The 15,938-nt window shown below is 43.2% G+C and overlaps 1 protein-coding gene across 6 annotated transcripts in view; it reads right to left on the bottom strand.

The window, feature by feature from the left end:
• The window catches only part of LOC129724178 (cytokine receptor-like), a 493,346-nt gene that overhangs the window by 145,775 nt on the left and 331,633 nt on the right, over positions 1–15,938 (bottom strand). For 4 of the 6 annotated variants that reach the window (XM_055678854.1, XM_055678860.1, XM_055678855.1 and 1 more), the window contains one exon: positions 1,757–1,930. The exons of 1 other annotated variant lie outside the window; for it this stretch is intronic. In XM_055678854.1, coding sequence (XP_055534829.1) covers positions 1,757–1,930 — 174 coding nt within the window. Of the gene's footprint in view, positions 1–1,756; positions 1,931–15,938 lie in introns of those variants that run through there. One more of the 6 variants, XM_055678857.1, reaches the window with a different exon arrangement.

Genomic DNA, 15,938 nt, shown 5'->3' with positions numbered 1-15,938 from the left:
CAATGAAATTCAATAGCAACCTTAGCGGCAAATAGACCCTTCATTTGACACCAAGATAGAAAGAATCGGTCAGACCATCTCTGAGAAAAGTGAGTGCGAAACAAAAGGTGCACATACACACGTACACACCCACACACAAACATGTACACCTATACATGCATATATGCAGAAAATGCTCGATTCGACGAACTGAGTCGAGTAGTATATGACATTCGGCCATTGGGATCACTCATCTACCTTTTAATTAGCCAGTGATTGTTAGGCGAAAGTCAATATGTTTAATTTCATTAAATGATTTCATATTTTTATGAACAACGGACAAAGTTACAATCCGATTGCAATGAAATTCAATAGCAACCTATGGGGCAACTAAACTTTTCATTTGACACTAATTTTGTGAAAATCGGTTCAGCCATCTCTGAGAAAAATGAGTGAGTTTAAACAACCTCAGGATAACTTTTCTTTACATAACTTTTGAACCATATGTTCAATCATAACGAAATTGAAAAGTTAAGGGTTTTGGAGACAGCCCGATCATTTGAAATCGGTTTATTGAAATCGGTTGTGTGGTTTCTGAGATATTGATGTTTCGTGATTTTTACATTTTGGTACAAAACCTCTAAACTAAAAATCCGATTACAATGAAATTCAATAGCAACCTAGACCTTTCATTTGCAACTAGACCTTTCATTTGCAATTAATTTCATCAAAATCGGTCCAGCCAGCTCTGAGAAAAGTGAGTGAGAAAAAAAAGTTGCACATACACACACACACACACACACACACACACACACACACACACACACACACACACATACACACATACATACATACATACAGAAAATGCTCAGATCGTCGAAAGGGGTCGAGTGGTATATGACATTCGGCCATTGGGACCACTTTTATACCTTTGGTTTTTCCAGTGATTGCTATAACTTTCTAGGAGAAAGGCAATAGGAGAAAGGCAAAAAGCCGTATCGTTAGTAGATGTTGTGTACGAAAACTCGATGAACATGATTAATAAACCAGAAAACGCAAACAAAACAAAATCTCCATAAATATAGCCAAAAAAAACGTCGTAAAAAGCTTATACCGAACAAAAATCGATTTTTTGTTAAATCGATTTTTCAGGCTCGATTTACTTATGAATTGATTTTATTGATTTTGATTAATCGATGCAGGAGAATCGATTTTTGTTCAAAGATCGCCCATTGCTAGTGCGAACAGATGAGCGAGGATTCTACACGAGAGAGGAAAAGAGATGATCGTAATGCCTGTTCGTTTTATTTTGCAATCAGAAAACGAAATTGAACGCGATAGCTCGGAGAGACGAACGGTGTACGAAGTCTCGCACAAAACGGATAAGATGAAATTGAATGACTAAAATTTTTGTGTTCGGTAGAAAAAAGGATTGATCAGAGCACTGATTTATACAACAATACGCGCGGCCCATCCAACTTTTAATAGTATCGTTCAATCGTTAAAAGTTTCACAAAATCTCAAGGAAAAGGTCTATGCAATGCAATTGGAGGTACTCTTAAGCGAAAATAGTTCATTGAATTCTGAAATAATGCTACCAACATATGGTTGAGTTGGTCCGAAATATATAAGAGACAACTTAGCAAGCCATTACACTTGCAAACGAATTTCAACCCCTTGTAAATCGGATAAATCGGGTGGATACATATGTCCGATAATTGGTTATGGAGTAACGTATTCATAATTCGATAATTTAGATAATGATAAAATCACCCACCTTGACTGATGGTGCTTGTACATAACCATTTACATTAAACTTCACAACGGGTACCCGAACGTATCCAGTGGCAGCATCTGTAATAATCTCTGGTTTATCGGTTGTAGCATTTGCTGTTATATTTACTGATGATTGTGGTCGCAGCATAATGTTATCTATCTCGAAGCGGGTTTCCTAAAACATAAGAGTTTATTGTAGTATTGAATATATTATTAGATCATGTCATTCAGATGCAGACAACGGCCGTTGTAACCATCATACCTTTTTTCATATTTACGCCAACATTATGTTTGTACTGTTGAAATAATTATATATGAGTCATTCCATCTCAATTGTGAAAAAAAGTACAAACGTGGCCATAATCTTCTCAGATTTGACTCAAAATTTGGATAATAATTATATATCTCTTTTTTTATAGAAGTGCCATTTTTCGTCAAAGTTCTTTATTTTTTGACGTGGGAATACATCATCGTTTTCTATACTCGGATACATTATGTAAAATTGAAAATGAAACTGGCAAATATTCCATCAGATTTCAAATGATAATAACAGCATAACCGCACGATGGATTGTGGATGGAACTGTTTCATACGACACATACATTTCATACATTTCACGGCGCACAGCTGTTTTGCAAAAGGATTCCCTTAGCTAGTACTCACCGGTATACGCACTCAAAACAAACTCGCTATGCTATACGACGATTGTGTTGTAGCGCGAAAACCAGCTGAGTGCTCGATTCAACCACATAGCACGCGGTATGCTGCGTTCGCGTTTTTATGCTTAATGTCTCCAACCGTTTCCAGTAGGAGCCCAAGTTGACCATATATATACACATAGAATCAAGTATTTCGGCAATTACCTCTTTGCCTCTAAACGCAAATTACCAATTACCTTACCAATTTGCCTTTAAACGCAAATCAATTTGGATAAAGAATCAGTTATTAATTAGCATTCCGGAGCGATTGGTCTACTCCAGTTCGTCTCACCGGATACAATAAAAGAAACAGTTGATTCTTTATTGCAAACGGATTGGCTACCGACAACCTCATTACCGCAAAAGAAAGTCCTTGTCTTGCACGTTGGGTATGTTAGCATACCGTTGAGTTACGTTTTGATTTAGAATTTGGGACTGTTTCCCCTTCTGTTACCGATTCACGGTGTACAGGATACTCCCGGCCCAAACATCATAAAAGGCGACGCGGTTTCAGTATCGTTTTGTAAGTTTCGCGTTCTTCTCGGGCTTGTAGCCGGAAATAATGTGTTACATATTGGCAGTCCATTTGCAAAATAGCTGTGCGCCGTGTAACGGAACTTACTCGTCTGGTTCAATACTTTTAATTTAAACATTTAATTGTTTATATTTTACAGCGTCGTATGAAGAAGTTGGTATACGACAGGATAATAATAACCGATATGTTGTTTAGATAAAATTTTGGACAATTTTGCTATTTGCTATTGCGCAATTACGTTAGTAATCATCATTATTTCACCGCTCAGCGGTAAACACTGATAAAAAGTGTCTGATCCCTCACTTCCTCCGGAATATAAAGCATGTGCTGGGTAGTGAAGAACAGTAGCCCCGATAACTGCTGGAGCTCCGCCTTTGTGGTAGTTCTCATCGTTCATGATGAGACAATGAGGCTTCGTCAGCATCTGGGCGTACAGTTGCCAGGCCCGTGACTCTCCAACCGTATTTCGCCATTCGTCACGATTTGGAGCCTTGTGCAATTTGTACGTATGCAGCCCTTCCCGGTCCTTGGCTCTCCGAACGTAAGGCTTGGACAAATTGAACTCTTTGGCCACATTCCCAAGCAAAGCATTGGGTTTCAGCGTAAACGCCTTCACAACACGCTTGTGATCCTTATCACTAATATAACATCGATTTTGACCGCGTTTCACCTTCCTCTCGATGCTCAGAGTTTCTTAGCAACGTTTAATCACACGACTCCCCGTTGATTGCACGATTCCAAGTTGTTTTCTGATGCCCCGATGAAAGCGTTGATTTTTTCCTATATTTTCCTTCCTAATTTCCTATGTGCTTACGCAAAATCAATATTTATTCCGAATTTATATTGTGTGTTCTGCCACAAACGGTGACACATCAACACTTACCTTACCAAACAGTCCCAAGCCGTGGTGTGGCCTTTGCTGTATGTAAGAGTCGTCTCCATTCCACTCGGTCCAAGACTGCAGTTCGCCAGCTCTGCAGTCTGCGTAGGGTCCGCAGGTCGTCTTCCACCTGATCGATCCACCTTGCCCGCTGTGCACCTCTCCGTCTCGTCCCTGACGGATTGATTTCAAGAACCATCTTTACCGGGTTGTCGTCCAACATCCTTACAACATGCCCACCCCACCGCAACCTGCCTATCTTAGCGGTGTGAACGATAGATGGCTCCCCAAGCAGCTCCTGCAGTTCGTGACTCATTCGCCTTCTCCACACTCCGTTTTCCATCTGCAGTCCACCGAAGATGGTACGCAACACCTTCCGCTCGAAGACCGCAAGGGCGCGTTGGTCCTCCACAAGCATAGTCCATGTCTCATGCCCGTAGAGGACTACCGGTCTGATCAGCGTCTTGTAGATGGTTAACTTGGTGCGGCGACGAATTCTACTCGATCGGAGCGTCCTCCGGAGACCAAAGTATGCACGATTTCCTGCCATAATGCGCCATTGAATTTCTCTGCTGGTATCGTTGTCGGCAGTTACCAGTGAGCCCAGATACACGAACTCATCAACCACCTCGATTTCATCACCACCAATTTGAACTCGAGGTGGGAGGTTAGCACTGTCCTCTCGTGAACCCCTTCCTTTCATGTACTTCGTCTTCGATGCATTGATGACCAATCCGTTCGGCTTCACAAAGGTCCGAGCCACAATGTCAATATCGTCGGCGAAACCGAACAGTTGAACCGACTTTTGGAATATCGTGCCACTCGTGTTAATCCCCGCTCTTCTAATGACACCTTCCAGGGCAATGTTAAACAGTAGGCACGAGAGACCATCACCTTGCCTTAGACCTCTTCGGGTTTCGAAGGGGCTCGAGAGTGCCCCCGAAACTCGAACTACACACATCACTCGTCGCTTTGACCAACCGCGTCAGTTTGTCCGGAAATCCGTAGTCGTGCATAATTTGCCATGGCTTGTCCCGATCGATTGTGTCGTACGCCGATTTAAAATCGATGAACAAATGATGTGTGGGCACGTTATATTCGCGGCATTTCAGCATAACTTGCCGAACCGCGAATATCTGATCCGTGGTGGCGCGGGCACCCATAAATCCCGCCTGGTAGTGCCCCACGAACTGCTTCGCAAATGGTGATAGTCGACGGCAAAGTATTTGGGAGAGTACCTTGTAGGCGGCGTTCAACAGAGTGATTGCCCGGTAATTGCAGCACTCCAGTTTGTCGCCCTTTTTGTAGATGGGACACACAATACCCTCCATCCACTCCTCCGGTACTCGTTCTTCCTCCCAAACCTTGACAATGACCCAGTGCACGGCTCTAGCCAGTGTTTCTCATTTATCATCAATAGCTCGCTGGGGAGTTGGTCCACTCCAGCAGCTTTATTGTTTTTCAGCCGACCAATCTCCTCCTCCACCTCCAGAAGATCGGGGGCTGGAATTCTGATGTCTTCTGCTCGTGCACCAAGATCAATTGCCATACCGTCCTCGCGCTCTACTGCATCGCCGTTTAGATGGTCGTCGAAGTGCTGCCTCCACCTTTCGATCATCTCACACTCGTCTGTTAGGAGGTTGCCGTCCAAGCTCCTGCACATATCGGCTTGCGGCACAAATCCTTTGCGGGAGCTGTTCAGCTTCTCGTAGAACTTCCAAGTGTCGTTAGCTTGGTACAGCTCTTCCATCGCTACGCGATCTCGGTCCTCGAGCTGGCGCTTCTTCCTTCGGAGGACTGAGTTTTGGCTGTTCCGTGCCTGTCGGTATCGTTCCACGTTCGCTCTCGTACGGTGTTGCAGCATTCTCGCCCGTGCTGCATTCTTCTCCTCAACTAACCGTTTGCATTCGCCGTCAAACCAGTCATTTCTATGATTCGGGGCCCTTGTACCTAGTAGCGCTACTGCAGTGTTACCTATGGCGGATCGGATGCTTTTCCAGCCATCTTCAAGGGTAGCTGCGCCAAGCTGCTCTTCCGTAGGTAGCACTGCCTCCAGCTGCTGCGCGTATTCCTGTGCAGTTTACGCACCGATGGCCGTTATCATTAGACACGGCATGCAGGCTATCTGGTCCGATTACCGGTCTGTACATTGCCTCCCGTCCTACCTTAGCATTCAAGTCCCCAATAACGATCTTCACGTCCCGTCGCGGGCAGCTATCGTAGACCTGCTCCAGCTGCGCGTAGAACGCTTCCTTCTCGTCGTCGGGTCTTCCTTCATGTGGGCAGTGCACGTTGATGATGCTGTAGTTGAAGAACCGGCCCTTTATCCTCAACTTGCACATCCTTGCCTTGATCGGCTGCCACCCTATCACGCGTTGGCGCATCTTACCCAGTACTATGAAGCCGGTTCCTAGCTCGCTGGTGGTACCACAACTCTGGTAGAAAGTAGCCGCCCGGTGCCCGCTTTTCCATACCTTCTGTCCTGTCCAACAAAGTTCCTGCAGCGCTACGACTTCGAAGTTGCGTGGATGTAGCTCGTCATAAATTATCCTGTCGCATCCTGGAAAGCAGAGCGATTTGCAGTTCCATGTCCCAAGTTTCCAATCGTAGTCCTTATTTCGTTGCCTAGGTCCATGCCGATTGTTCCGATCCGTATTATCTCTTACGTTGTTTGTAACATGTTGTTTTCCGGGGCGGCTCGTTGGGCCTTCCCCAACCCCCTGTCTCGCCGGGGGACCATCGTGTCAGCCCTGTTTAGAGTCCCACGCTGCCACCAGGACGTTAATCAGCCGCTCCTAACATGGAGATCAGACGCTGTTTTGAGCCGCACCATCTTGGTGAACAGACGCTCGGGTTGGCGAAGCATTTCCTCCACCGCCGGAATATGGTTAACGCGCCAATGATCGCGTCGCACCTTCAACGCACACCAACCAGTTGTATCCATGTTTTAACCGGCAGTGTAATTATATGAGACACATCAACATTATTACATATATTTTAATTTTTATTTCATTAAAAGATTGTAATCGCTTCCGCAGTTAAGTGAATATAATTGTAACAAAATTGTAAACCTACTTGTCAAGAAAAAAAATCAATTTAAAATTAAACCTTAGCCTAATCTTACACCTATCTTACTGACTATAAAGTGAGCTAACCTTTGTAAATGAGGATTGCAACGATTTTTGTCGGAACTTATTGATAATTTGACATATTTTTTAATGTTTCCACATTAGTAAGCTTGTGTAGGTCATTCGTGCTAAACCAGCGAAGACTCTGCAATATCATTTTCAGAAGTTTATTTTGAATCCTTTAAAGCATCTTCTTTCCGGTTGTACAACAACTTGTCCAGATGGGGACTGCATATAACATTGCAGGTCTAAATATTTGTTTGTAAATTAACAATTTATTCTAGAGACAAAGTCTAGAATTTCTGATGATAAGAGGATACAAACATTTTATATATTTATTGCACTTTGTTTGGATATTCTCAATGTGCTCCTTGAAAGTAAGATTTTCATCATAAATTAGCCCTAAATATTTAACTTCGTCAGACCAATTAAAGATTGCACCGTTCATCTTAACAACATGATTATTGAAGAGAGTTTGAGAAAAAAAACTCTTGGTTTATGAGGAAAAATAATTAATTGTGTTTTTGATGCATTGGAAAAAATCTTTTATTTCTGCAAATATGAAGGAAATATATCTAGACTTTTTTGCAGTCTACTGCATATGATACGAAGGCTTTTTCCTTTCACGGAAATGCTTGTAACGTCACAAAACAGAAATTTCTCACATCCTGGTAGTAAATCAGGAAGATCAGAAGTAAAAATATTATATAAGACTGGGCCCAAGATATTTCCTTGAGGTACACCAGCTCTAACAGGCAATCTATCAGATATACTATTCAAATAGTTAACCTGAAGAGTGCGGTCTGTCAAGTAACTTTGTATCATTTTTGTGATGCAAAGAGGATAACGAAAATTGGACATTTTAGCTATCAAATCTTTATGCCAAACACTGTCGAATGCTTTTTCTATGTCTAGAAGAGCAGCTCCAGTGGAATAACCTTCAGATTTTTTTGTACGAATCATATTAGTTACTCTAAGTAACTGATGAGTAGTCGAATGCCCATGGCGAAATCCAAATTGCTCATTTGCAAAAATTGATTTTTATTGATATCATTCTATTCAGACATCATTCTATTAAAAATTATTCTTGCAAAAAGTTTGCTTGAAGAAGAGAGTAAACTAATTGGACGATAACTTGATGCTTCAGCTGGATTTTTTGGAGTGACTTTGGCATTTTTCCATTCTGAGGAAAAATATGCTAATTCAAAGCATCTGTTAAAAATTCTCATCAAGAAATTTAAAGAGCTTTCGGGAAGTCTTTTGAGGAGGATATAAAAAATCCCATCATCTCCTGGTGCTTTCATGTTTTTGAAGTTCTTGATAATAGTTCGTATTTCATTCAAGTTTGTTTCCAGTACCTCTTCAGGAAGAAATTCTTGAGTGGAAATCTGATCATACTTCTGTGATACTTCGTTTTCAATAGGACTCATTACGTTTAAGTTTAAATTATGAACACTCTCGAACTGTTGAGCAAGTTTTTGTGCTTCTTGATCATTCGTAAGAAATATGTGGCCACCATCTTTGAGGACTGGAATGGGCTTTGAAGGCTTCTTAAGAACCTTCGAAAGCTTCCAGAAAGGTTTGGAATATGGTTTTAGTTGTGCAACTTCTCTCGTGAAATTTTCATTTCGCGAGAAAGTGAATGTATGTTTGATTTCCGTTTGTAAATCTTCAAAAATAACTTTCAAAGCTGGATCACGAGTTCTTTGATATTGACGTCTCTGTATGTTATTCAAACGTATAAGAAGTTGAAGCTCGTTGTCAACAATAGATGTATTGAATTTCACTCTAGCCTTAGGAACTGATAAGTTTCGGGCATTGAGTATTAAACTGCACAAATTACCCAATGCTCCGTCAATATCAGAACTATTTTATAAAACAATATCACAATTCAAGCTTTCTTCGATTGTGGTACGATATCTTGCCTTACTAAACAGTCCCAAGCCGTGGTGTGGCCTTTGCTGTACGTTAGAGTCGTCTTTATTTCACTCGCTCCATGGCTGCAGCCTGAGGATGATACAGTTAAACCTGAACCACTGCTATGCGGCGGAGCAGTTGCCACACCAAGCAGCTGCTGACTCGTTGTCGGACGTGACCATCGTCTCGGACCCATACCGCATCCCAACCGGAAACGGTAACTGGGTATCGGACCAGTCTGGGAAGACGGCCATTTTCACGACAGGCAGGTCCCCGGTTCAGGAGATTGTGTCGACCTCCAGAGAGGGGTACGTTATAGCCAAAGTGGATGGAGTATTCTACTGCAGTTGCTATGCTCCGCCAAGTTGCTCTACCGAAACGTTCTCACAGATGGTCGATCAAGCAACCGTGGAACTGACGGGCCAATGGCCGTTGGTGGTTACGGGCGACTTTAACGCTTGGGCTGTCGAGTGGGGGAGTCGCTGTACAAACCAGAGGGGCCAGGTCTTGTTGGAAGCTTTGGCAAAGCTCAACTTAGACTTGGCTAACGTTGGTACAAAATGCACCTACAGTAGAAATGGTGCGGAATCGATTATCGATGTGACGTTCTGCAGCCCGGGACTGATCACGAACTGGAGGGTAGACGACAGCTACACGAATAGCGATCACCATCGAATAGCGATCACCATCGAATAGCGATCACCATCGATCCGCTATGAGGTAGGCGTGCGGAAGCAAGCAGCGAGTAGGGCCTATATTCCATCCTTTTACGGCTGGAAAACATTGCATTTTGATGCAGATGTTTTTGGGCAGGCAATTAGATGGAAGCACGAAGGGGGTGAACCGCTCCCGGATGTGGACCATCTAAATTCGACGCTGTCATGGGCGTGCGACGCCACGATGCCTAGATCTCATCCACCGACATACTGGTGGAGCGATACGATAGCAGGCCTGCGCAGTGCATGCCTCCGTGCAAGACGGAGGATGCAACGCGCACGTTCCGACGAGCAAAGAGCGGAACGCGGTGCCGCATTCAGAGCCCCGGCCGAACAATCACCAGCGCTGCTAGAAACGATCATTCAGGGCCTCTTCCCAAGCCACGAACCAAGTCCCTGGCCTCAGACTGACGAGTCACCACCAACCGTGAGTGACGGCAGCCGTGCAGAGGCAGACGATGCGGTAAGGGTGACAGAAGATGAATTGATCGAGATCGCAAACTCCCTGAAGGTAGGCGAGGCTCCGGGACCAGGCGGAATCCCGAACTTGGCCATCAAGACGGCCATCAAAGAAGCCCCCGGGTTGTTCAGGGCGGTCATGCAGAAATGCCTTGACGACTGCCTCTTCCCGGACGTGTGGAAGCGCCAGAGGCTGGTGCTGTTGCCGAAGGTTGGGAAACCACCAGGTGACCCATCGGCATACAGACCAATCTGCCTGCTGGACACGGCGGGCAAGGTGCTTGAGAGGGTAATCATCAATAGACTGGTGAAATATACAGAAAGTGAGAACGGTCTATCAAGCAACCAGTTCGGTTTTCGAAAAGGTAGGTCCACGGTGGATGCAATTCTCTTCGTCACCAGAACGACTGAGGTTGCAATCCAACGCAAAAGGAGGGGCATTCGTTATTGCGCGATCGTCACGCTTGACGTGAAGAACGCGTTTAACAGTGCCAGCTGGGACTCCATAGCCTTAGCGCTACAGAGTCTCAGAGTGCCGACGCCGCTGTACAAGGTTCTGGGTAACTACTTCCAGAATCGAGTGCTAGTGTATAACACAAACGAGGGTCAGAAAAGCGTTCCGGTTACCGCAGATTCCATCCTGGGTCCGGTACTGTGGAACGCCATGTATGACGGCGTGTTAAAACTATCACTCCCTCCAGGGGTGGTGATCGTGGGCTTCGCCGACGACATAACTCTTGAGGTCTATGGCGAGTCAATTAGAGAGGTAGAGTTAAAGGCCGCGCTATCAATACGCGTAGTGGAAGACTGGATGCACTCCAGGAAACTGGAGCTAGCGCACCATAAGACTGAAGTTATTGTTGTTAATAACAGAAAGTCGGAGCAGGAGGCATCGATTAGTGCCGGTGCATGCACTATCGCCTCAAAACGCTCGCTGAAGCTTCTGGGGGTTATGATCGACGATAAGCTCACGTTCGGGAACCACGCCGATTATACCTGCAAGAAAGCTTCCATGGCTGTGGCAGCGCTATCTCGTATGATGGTAAACAGCTCGGCGGTCCGTAGCAGCAGGCGCAAAGTACTTGCTAGCGTGACCACGTCCATACTCAGGTTTGAAGGACCAGTGTGGTCCAAGGTATTGAGTACCTCGTGCCATCGCGGCATCGTGCCATCGAGAGTACGTACAGGCTAATGTGCCTAAGGGTCGCGTGCGCATACCGAACAGTGTCGTACGAGGCGGTTTGCGTCCTGGCTGGCATGATGCCCATCAGCATCATCGTCAAAGAGGATGTAGAGTGCTTCGACCAACGCGACACGAAAGGTATACGCAACACCATACGGTCATCTTCAATGGCCAGGTGGCAGCGGGAGTGGTCCACCACTACAAAAGGTAGATGGACGCACCGACTCATTCCAGAGTTAGCATGCTGGATTAATAGGCGCCATGGGGAAGTAACCTTCCATCTGACACAGATCCTGTCAAGCCATGGCTGCTTTAGGCAGTACCTGCATAGGTTCGGGTACGCCGAGTCATCTATGTGCCCCGCTTGTACGGGTGCGGAAGTGAACGCGGAGCATGTGTCTTCACATGTCCGCGTTTCGAGCGGGTACGGTACGAAATGCTGGCAATAAGTGGGATGGACACCACGCCAGAGAACATCGTGCGTAGGATGTGCGAAAGTAGGGAAACTTGGGATGCGGTCATCACGGCCGCATCACAGATCGTTAGTTTCTTGCATGGCACCAATCGACGGGAATCCATCGATGTGCCCCAGTTAGTTAACGGTTAACTAACTGGCCCGTATAGGCTGCTCTGCTACCCATAGAGGTAAGTGCGAAAAGCACGACGGGCCCTCTCCCCGAAGTAATGCCTAACGGCGGTCCCGGGGAGACCAATGGCTTTAGCTGTTCAGCTTAAGGTTGCTCAGCATGGGTAAAAGCAGATGGCTGCAGTTCGCCAGCTCTGCAGACTGCGTAGGGTCCGCAGGTCGTCTTCCACCTGATCGATCCACCTTGCCCGCTGTGCACCTCTCCGTCTCGTCCCTGACGGATTGGTTTCAAGAACCATCTTTACCGGATTGTCGTCCAACATCCTTACAACATGCCCAACCCACCGCAACCTGCCTGTCTTACCGGTGTAGACGATAGATGGCTCCCCAAGCAGCTCCTGCAGTTCGTGAGTTAACAAATCACTGCATGAATGCCTTTGATCCGTTAATACCAAATCAATTGTGGATGGATTCCTAACAGAAGAAAAACATTTGGAAATAAAACTGAATAAAATCCAGCCGATCCAGCAATCGTTAAACAATATTTTTCCAACGGAATTGCTTTGTGCATTTTTCCACGATCGATGTTTACATTAAAATCACCGATGATAAAAAACTTGGATTCATTTCTCGTAAGTTTTTGTAATTATCCCTTGAAATGATTTTCCTGCTCACCAGCGCATTGAAAAGGTAAATACACTGCGGCTATAAATAAAATGCCAATATCTGTTTCGATTCCAATTCCCAAACTTCCAATAACCTTCGTTTTAAGATGGGGCATAACACGATGTTTTATTCGACAGTGGATCACTATTGCAACTCCACCTCCGGCAAAATCAATTTTATGGAACCTGTGAACTATATAGTTGGGGTTTCTTTTTAGTTTAATGTCAGGCTTTAAAAGCGTTTCAGTCACAACTGCAGAATGCACATCATGGACTGTTGAAAAATTAAAAAAATCATCTTCTTTCGCTTTTAAAGAGCGAACTTTCCAATTTACAAAATTTACAGCATTATTCAAAGTCATTGCTGAATTTCATTTCAATAACAATATCAGTTGTTAATTTTATACCTACTTGAAGCGTCGTATATCAAGTTACAGTTCAACAGAGCGGACATTAACTGCAGCATGGATTGTTGTAGGTAGTCAATCTTATCGGGATTTGGACTACCTAAATCAACACTGGCAGACTTTTCAGCACCAAACACGAAAGGTTTGTTGTTGTTTGAATTTGAAATTTTACCTGAAAGGACACTAGCATATGAAATGAAGAAGGGAAAAGAAAAGAGGTTCACGAAATTTTGCCCTTTTTACCAAACGGAATTTTGACAGCTGATAATGCTTTACAATATTGATATCTGACGTGAGTGAGCGCATGATTTTTCCTTTTTTCTAGAACACTCGAACACACTTGTTTACCGCGATCTGGTGTGAGAGCAGGGATGCCAGGTAATTTTTTCAAAAGTCTGGTCCACGAAAAAATGTCTTCCTACCCGAAACCCGAAGGCTGAAAAAACTTCCCGGCAAATCGAAGACTGTCGAGCAAAAAAAAATACAGGTCACCACTAATGCAAAATCCGGGTCGTTCACATATTTTTCAATGTCTTCACTTGTTTTCTCCAATGTCTTCACGTTGTCGTCACAAAAATAGATGTCTTCATCGTACACTCAAAATATTTTTCACGTTATTGTTACGTGAAAGTTCCTATACTTGTTCATTTCCTGTCATTTTGCATGAATTATGTGACAAACATAACATCTACGTGAAAATCTCATGCATACCATGGTTAATCACGTACCATCTACGTGAACTTGACAACGTCAAACAGGATGTATCGCGTGAATTCTCTGTGCGAAATGATCCAGAAATCAAAATGGCGAAGCTGTTGTCTGATTCTGAACAGAATTTCAGGATGGCTTGCAAATAAGTGAATTTTCGAAAAATCCTAATAAACTCGAAACTTGAACTTAAAGGTTTCACACAGCTTCAGTTCAAAGGTGGAAGAGTTACCTGAACGAAAACCGCTGCAGCGGATAATAACAATCTCCGGGAATGTCGTAATATTTATCAGTTTTTTGTTGTTTTATTCATTCACGAATTTGCATACCTGAGTGATATCTGATAGCAATCACGTTTTACGAAATGTACAATTTTCATTTATTTCTCTAATTTTTATGAGCTAAGAAACGGGTTTTAGAAATTATCAAAATATGCTGCGTAATAAATCAGGTATGCAAATTCGTCGTTTACCAGTAGATGAGTTCTACGTGAAACTCACATGAAATGCATGCATCTACTGAAAGTTTCAAAAGATAATTCATCTCACCAGGTCATGATAAACTCAAACTTGGGCGCGGACTAAATTTCAATATTTATTTCCCAAATTTCTAGTAGAGTCTAACGGAAACCGATAATTATTTCTTTTGATTTAATGAACTCAAATGATAATCACGTAGAATCTACTAGAAAACGATAGTGGAAAATATTCACGTAACTTTTCCGGTAACTATAACGTGAAAAATATTTTGAATGTAGGCTAATGTCTTCCAATCTGGCATCGCTGGGTGTGAGACGACCAACCAACTGCCTGACACTTTCAGTACCTGAATAATGTCAGTGCTAATTATTCCGTGCAAGAAAAAGTGACATTTTGCTTCACAGCAGTGTTCACAGCAAGTGAACTTTGTTTTCCATTTCGGTTTATGATTTCTTTTTAGCTGCGTACTAGCTACCAGAAGAAATTTCATTGCCTGATTCAGTACCTGAATTTTACATGGGATTGAGATAGGAAAATGAATTCCTTTTTGAACTGCATACTGCGCTTAAGCATGGAAAACGACAAAAAATTTAAACTGTCTTCAGTGCGAAACTTGCATTGACTATCTATAATTAAAGGTACACTATTCACAAATTGAAAAGTTTATCGTATAATGGTGAAAAACACAAATTAGATTCATGCATCAAAAACTAGCAATCAATCGATGTGTGGGAAACAATGAGCACCCCACTGGGGCATAATGAGCACCCACGGGGTATAATGAGCACTCTTATAGAACATATCTTGAAACTGTGTAGAAGTACTAATGGGCCAACGTTTGTCGCGAAAGTATCTAATGGGTCAACGTTTGCGCCAACGCGGGATGCCGTGATACTTGGCGGCTTGTTTCGTGAATGTCCCTTCGCGCCTTATGGTGGCCAATTCTGCCTGCAGTCCCTCTTTCTGACCGATTCGGTCTCAAAGATTATCTAATATATGTTCGCACCATCACTGTAAACAAACACTGACTATGGAAACAGGATGGAGCCATTTAAACAACCATAGAAGCTTATTTTGTAGAGCGCAACAATAATAATTTTTTCAACATCCAGGAACCAAGTTGATTTTTTAAATATATTTCCATATTTTAAACAGACAAACCACTTTTGTTCTACATGAAGAGATACTGTAGTAACTACGGAAGAGTTCCACATACCATATTGTATTAGAAAATGCGTGGTTTTGCGTGAAAGAGGGGTGCCCATTTCGCCCCGTGTGCTCATTATGTCCCTAATCCCCCTAAGTATTATTGGATTTGGTTTTTGAAGATATAGAGTTAATTCTGGCTTTGACGCATTACGAGAAATCTTGGTGTTTCTTTAACAAGAACAATACGCTTGTGTCTTGTCAAATACATGTTGTTTGCCCCAAAAATACTACAGGCATAATATCTCTAAATATAAACGATAATTTTTAGAGTAATGTTGAATATATTTCTAAAGATAGATTTCTGCGGAAGGTTGAAAATGAAAATACGTAAGTCACTGAGGAAACACATTGATTCTGTCTGTGGACTGTGTATATTTTGTAACAAAAAATACCCTAATTACAGTGTTTGGTCCCACGTCACCATTTCATACAACCCTAGGGCTGTATACCTCGTAGTATTTACCTAAAAGGACAATCAAAGAACTTTGATTTGTGTTTAACCCCACAAATTACACATTTGAAATTATCAGTGGTGTAAGATGTTCTTTCGAACATCTGATAGAGAAGGCTGTTTCTTTTTCATCTCAGTAACCGGACTAGGGTAGAAAACTAC

This window comes from Wyeomyia smithii, chromosome 2, assembly GCF_029784165.1.
Source record: "Wyeomyia smithii strain HCP4-BCI-WySm-NY-G18 chromosome 2, ASM2978416v1, whole genome shotgun sequence".
Lineage (NCBI taxonomy): Eukaryota > Metazoa > Arthropoda > Insecta > Diptera > Culicidae > Wyeomyia > Wyeomyia smithii.
Note: the sequence above shows the minus strand (reverse complement) of the source record. Positions and strands in the feature narration are given on the sequence as shown.